This window comes from Giraffa tippelskirchi, chromosome 13 (genome assembly GCF_054371585.1).
Source record: "Giraffa tippelskirchi isolate mGirTip1 chromosome 13, T2T-mGirTip1v1.2.pri, whole genome shotgun sequence".
NCBI lineage: Eukaryota > Metazoa > Chordata > Mammalia > Artiodactyla > Giraffidae > Giraffa > Giraffa tippelskirchi.
This window is the reverse complement of record NC_137287.1, coordinates 54,746,017-54,752,440: the sequence shown is the minus strand read 5'-3', so window position 1 is coordinate 54,752,440 and position 6,424 is coordinate 54,746,017. Positions and strand designations below refer to the sequence as shown.

The window sequence follows — 6,424 nt, the reverse complement described above, 5'->3', positions numbered from 1 at the left end:
CCACTCCATTTTGGTTGTCTTTCCTTTATAATTTGGCCATACATCGATGTCAAGTGTATAATTTCATCTGGGGCTTTATCAGTTACCGCCCAGAGCCATGATTATATGGTGGGAACTTCCTCCCCAGGAGCAAGTCTATCTTTAGCATCTTCTTGATAGTTACCTCTTACATGTAAAATCAAAAGGAAGGTCTTGGTTTTCTTATGTGGCTCCAGAATCACTAAATATAACATTTAGAAGCAATTTATCAACTGAAACCATTGACTTTTCAGCTGCCATTACCATTTCTCAAAGCAAAGTGTTCCTATTCCTTTCCTTTGTTATTTTTTCTTTAATCAAATTACAATGAAAATTTTAGGGACTTCTACACTGACCACACAATCATGCACTAAGTTCATCTTTCATCTTGCTGGTGTCCAGTCTAATAACATAGAGATAAAACTGGATTTTGAACAACTAGAAGCACAGCTAGAGGCATACAGGTATGACTTCTGGAAAAAGCTACTTTTTACAAACAAAATAAAAAACAATTCTCCACTCTAGGATTCAAAAGATAATTTATTAGTCAGAGGAGAATCACACACTATATCCAGTAATATGCTTCTTTTATTTTTGTGCCTTTTATCTTAAAAATATATTTAAACAAGAAACAAAGATAATATTGAATTTTCCCATAAATTTTGCTTTCTTATTTACAGTGTTACATTGTAAATAACATTCCATTATACACAGATTAAGGACTGCATTACTGTATGTTCTCTTTACATATTCTTTCATAATACAGTACACACAGCTTGAAGCTATGCAGGATTTAAGCTTAGAAAAGCTTGAGGAAGGAAGTACAAACTTTATCAGTAAGACTATTATTTAAAAAGGTTCTGACCTTAATTCTCTGCTAGATTGTTTCACTGAAACCATTCTTTGTTAAAGAAAAATGCCCCATATGAGGGATGAGAACAACAGTTTAAGTCACCACAGGATCCACTTAAACTGGCTAACAAATAAAAACACTTTGTTACTAGCACTGTTATCAGGAGCACTACCACTGTCAATCATTGCAACAAGTAAATTTACTCTGCAGTTTCAGACACATTACATGTTACATCAACACAGTCGGTACGGCTTTGTGAAATCAACCATTTCCTGCAACTTTAGGTTTTACCTGTAAACAGTTAAAGCACACATTTTGGGAAGATGATTTAATCATTCCTGGTCTGAGGTTACATAATGAGGAGTTTCTAATTCATTGAAGAAGCGAGCACACGCACGCACACACACTCACACACACAGCATCCCGCTCACCCGCCCAAGACCCGCGTGTCGCCAAGCGCTAACTACAGCAGCACTAGTGTCGCGAGTGATGCACGAGGCTGCGACAGAAGTTATGAAAGGAGGAAGGTAAAACATCCAACTTCCGTTAGAACCTCATGGAGCTCGGGTTCTGTGATCCGCTCAGACGCTCCGGGTTCCGGGTTCCGCTGGAAGGTTCAGCTCACCGGGCTCTCCAGGCGGCAGACTCCTCCTTCAATCGCCACGGACTGTCCGGCCACCGCGCCGGGAGGGAGTCTGGAAATATGAGTCTGCAGAGAAGAGGAAGACCGTTAGAGGCGCCAGCTGTGTTCCCTCCCCTCCACGTGTAACGAAGGTGTAAAAAACAGCAGAGAATCTTGGCTTCTCTTTGCTTCTGAGAATCTCCAGGCTGTGCTGGTGGGTAACTCAGGGGCAGACAGATCCTGTTTGTTCAAATCTTAGGGGATATTAACTGAGCACCTACTACATGCCAAGCACAGCACTGGCAGAGGGAGATTCTGAGATCGGGACAGCATGGAGCTTAGGTCAGGCCAACTATATTGTGCATATTCCAGTTACCCGAAACTGGCAGTTGATACACATTTTCTCCTCTAAACATTCAAAACAACTGAGAACACCCGATTCATGTTTATTCCCTCAGTTTACTCCTTAAAGGAGTTAAGCAGCTTACAAAAATCAGATCACTCAACAACCTCACCTAAGTGAGGGAATGAAACACAGAAAAAGAAGAACTTACAAAATAAGTTAAAGACAGGCATGAGTTCACACAAAATCTAGCCTGATTTCTGCCCCCATGCTGGAGGCAGAGGGCTGCCTGTTCTCGGAGCTTCCCGGGGGCAACGAGCAGACAGGGGTCCACGTGGTAGAATGGGATCACACTGGACCAACCGCTCAAAGAAGAAAACTTCCTGGTATGGAGTTCAGGGAGCCACTCCTCTTGCAGGGCTTTACCCGCAGCAGGTACCGCATACAGTAAACGGGTGAAGACAGCAGTTGGAGAACAAGGGGCTTTGTAAGGCTGTGTATTACAGCATCGCGCAAAGGAGACCAGCAGGCAAATTTCTTCCATGAGGGGTCAGCCAGGAATTCCTTTTTTTTTTTTTTTTGATCTCCCTTAATCCAGGGATAGATAAATGTCGGAGTTTCTAAGAAGAACAGAGGGACTGTATATCCCTCAGATAATCCTGTCTGATTCTGCTTCTCTACACAAGCTTTTCCTAACGACTGAACCAAGGGGCGCTCAAGTCCCAGAGTGCAGTTGCTGGATGCAGCTGGGGAGGTGGCCAAGCCTGGGGAGGGGGTGACATCCTCTTGTGCAACCAAAGATGATGCGAGGGTGTGCATTAGCTGGAACAACACGGAGGCTAACTGATTCTAATTCTTAGGTCTCACTGCACAAGTCCTATGAGAGCAACTGACATAGTCATCAATTTGGAAAGTTCTGGAAAACATAAAATATTCTCTGGGTACCTAGTGTTTCTGTGTACAAGGCAGGAAGCCACCTGTAACCAGCGGGAAGGAGGTCTGTTAGCTCTGGGGTGGAGATCTGGGCAAGGCAGGCCCTGTGGCATCTCCTGGGAAGGGGGTATCACTGAGCTCACCCGCCAGACCCATGCCTCTGGGCACCATGTCCCAGAGTCTGGCCTCATTATTGCTTGCATCTGAGGGTCATACCTGGGGGTATCTTGTAAGTACAGATGTATTATACCCGGGAAGTCCACAGTAAGACACACTCGTGGATCGCTGTTTCTTGTTGATGTCTCATTAACCGAGAGGGAGGAGTTTGAGACAACTTGTCCTTTGAGTCTGCTACCCAGCAGCCGTAGTCACATCCAGCCGCCTAAGGCTCAAATCCACAATTCCCAGGGTTCAGTGTTGTGGGGCCTTTTATTCTTTCAGGAATTCATTAACATGAAGCCAAAGAATTTTTTCCTCAGGCATCATTCATCAATTAAAAAGAACATTCTAACTAAAGACAGTCCCTGAGAGAGCAGAAGCCCCTTAGGCCCCTTCATCCCTCATCTTACCCTCTTCAGCCACGAAATGGTCACGTGATTACAACAGGGATCAAGAAGGTGGAAAACTATATAGTGGTTCCTCAATAAATTAAACATAGAATTATCATACGATCTAACGATTTCACATCACAGTATATACCCAAAACAAGTAAAAGCAGGGACTCAGATATTTGTACACAAGGCTCATAGCAGCTTTATTCACAATAGCCAAAACGTAGAAGCAAGCAACCCAATGTCCATCAAGATATCAATAAGCAAAACATGGTCTGGACATAAAATGGAATATTCAGCTTTAAAAAGAATTGACATTCTGACACGTGGCACATCATGGGTCAGCTCTGAAGACACTAAGCTCAGTGAAATAAGCCAAACACAAAAGGACAAATATTGCATGATTCCCCTTGTACGAGGCACCCAGAAGTCAAAATTCAGAGATGGGAAGCAGGATAGTGGTTGCCAGGGGCTGGCTGCTGCTGCTGCTGCTAAGTTGCTTCAGTCGTGTCTGACTCTGTGCGACCCCATAGACAGCAGCCCACCAGGCCCCGCCGTCCCTGGGATTCTCCAGGCAAGAATACTGGAGTGGGTTGCCATTTCCTTCTCCAGTGCATGAAAGGGAAAAGTGAAAGTGAAGTTGCTCAGTCGTGTCTGACTCTTCACGACCCCATGGACTGTAGCCCATCAGGCTCCTCCGTCCCTGGGATTCTCCAGGCAAGAGTACTGGAGTGGGTTGCCATTGCCTTCTCCGCCAGGGGCTGGAGGGAGGCAGAATTAGGAAGTCATTACTTAACCGGCACAGTTTCAGTTTGAGAAGGTGAAAAGCTCTGGAGATGGAGGGGGGTGATGACTGCACAATGAGGTAAACATACTAAGTGCCACTGCATAGTACACCTGAAATGGTTACAATGGTAAATTTTATGTTGTGTATGCATGTGTGCATGCGTGCTAGGTCCCTTCAGTCATGTCCAACTCTTTGCAACCCTACGGATGTTGTATATATTTTAGCATAATTTTAACAAAAGAAGAAAACAGAAATGACAATTTTCTTCCTGGTCTAGAACTGTATTCTGTAAGATGGCATTAAGAGAAGGGGTTAGCTGGAATGGATCCACGGTGCAGATCCTGAAACATTAACACCAGGTTCTGTTCACAAATAGGTTGAAAATTTCCAATCACATTACTTAAGATATCTGTCCCTAAAAGAGAAGTTCAGAGGAAAATTTATCCTCGTGTTTCCTGGAGATACAGAGAGAACCCAGTGAGACTTCCCGGCAGTCCAGGCACCAGAGGCTACAGAGAATAAATTAATTTTTAAAAGATCAAAGAGTGACTGTATGTCCAAGCAGGACAGCCTGTAACTTGACCAGGGCGACATCTGTCTTAAAGCAATTGATTTTCTTTTGAGCATGAAAAAGACCCAGAATTAGAAGGAAGAAACCAGGAGGCCAGTGGACTTGATAACAATCCCTTGACAGCTACAAAAATACAAATGGCCAGTCCAAACTCACAGCTAAGGCTCCCAACCCCACCCAGCTTACAGCACAAAAACACCTAAATAAACCAAGCTAAACCACAAAATATCAAGGAGAGTTAGGAAGGAAGAGAAAGAAGAATCTGAAAAGATGACAACGGTCTTGAGATATTTATTAATGGTACATGGGCAAAATACTTCAAAAATACATTGAGATTTGTATAAATTGAGCTGTTTACCTAACACAGAAATGCTCACTCAGACAAACGAGTTGTTAAGATTAACTTCTCAGGATTATCTCTTCCCTAAATTATCACTGAGTCAATTGCAAAACACACTGGGCATGATTTTGGTGTTGAGAGGGATAAAATGATTAATCGTCCAAATGCATGTCAACACTTCACCAGTTTCATCCATCAACAAGATCTTCAAACTCATCAGAAAATATGACCTTGGCCTGGAAAAGTTTGAGCCAAGATGTATTCGATGCTTTCTGTGGAGATTTCAACAGAGCATCAAATCATATTATAAACAGTGGGGGCTGTTTAAGAGAATATTTTATATGAGTGTTTATCTCTAAAAGTTCTTCTGGAGAAGTGGACTTGAATTCCTTGAGCCTAAAAATAGACCACTGTCTACAATGAACTCGCATGTCAGCATTTTAAAGTACAATGAAGTATTTTACACCGAGTGTATAAGGACTGTGCAGACTCAAACATGCCCTACAAGTAAGAACTTAACACGGTATCTTTAAAACCAAAGTAGCAAAGTACTTTTACTGGAATTCAGAACTAACGAGAAATAACACGTGAACACAGCAGATGCCAAAGCAGTGGCGTTTTGGGTCTCCGCCCTCCATTCCCCAGGAAGGCCCACTCACACACCGCTCTAACAGGATTCTCCTCCCTCCATTCCCCGGGAAGGCCCCATTCACACACCGCTCTAACAGGGATTCTGTGTCTCACTGCCTCTTCAGTTCTTTCTCCAGGAAAGAGGACCTTTACTGGACCCTCCCCAGGATCTAGCAGCTCTTCTTCTAGCTCCTACAACTCCCAGCTGAGCATTTCACGGTTTTTGATGCAACTGTTCAGGGTTTGGTTTGTTTTGAATTTTTGAGTCTCTGTAGTTGAAAGCCCAGTGAAGGCAAGAGTCTGTCTTGCACACACTCCTCTGCGTTCCCTGCACTTGTCAGAGTGTCTGACAAAAGCATGTTCTAGAAATGTTCACTGAGTGGAGAGGTGACTAGAACATACCCTTTGGGGCTATGTTTATGTACAAAGAATCTCAAGTGTTTTCACTCATGTTACCAGTCAGTTTGGTTAAAAAGTCAATCACACTGATTTGTTACAGTGAAGATTGTTTTTAAATAGATTTTTAAGAAGCATGGACTTGTTCCATTTCCCCACTTTGCAAGTGTTTATGATGTTAAATGGAGATAGAACCTTAGATTCTGAAGAAGCTAATGGCTCCACACCAGTGGAACCCAACAGCCTTGGAATTAGAATTCTCTGCTTTCTTAATAATTCCCTGAATGGCCAGACAGGTCCTTGAGGTTAACACTCCTAGAAGAATTATCACTTTATAAATTAAACTGTCTATTCAAAGCTGATAATCTTAGGGTTGTATT

General features: G+C 43.1%; 1 protein-coding gene across 13 annotated transcripts in view; it reads right to left on the bottom strand.

Annotated features, from left to right (window-relative positions):
• Nucleotides 1-540: 540 nt before the first annotated feature.
• Nucleotides 541-6,424, bottom strand: part of TASP1 (taspase 1) — a 253,393-nt gene continuing 247,509 nt past the window's right edge. For all 13 annotated transcript variants that reach the window (XR_014073023.1, XR_014073014.1, XR_014073022.1 and 10 more), the window contains one exon: nt 541-1,580. Coding sequence is in view for 9 of the 13 variants with exons in the window: in XM_081556535.1 (XP_081412661.1) it covers nt 1,488-1,580 (93 nt within the window). In the remaining 4 variants the exon portion in view is untranslated. The remainder of the gene's footprint in view (nt 1,581-6,424) is intronic.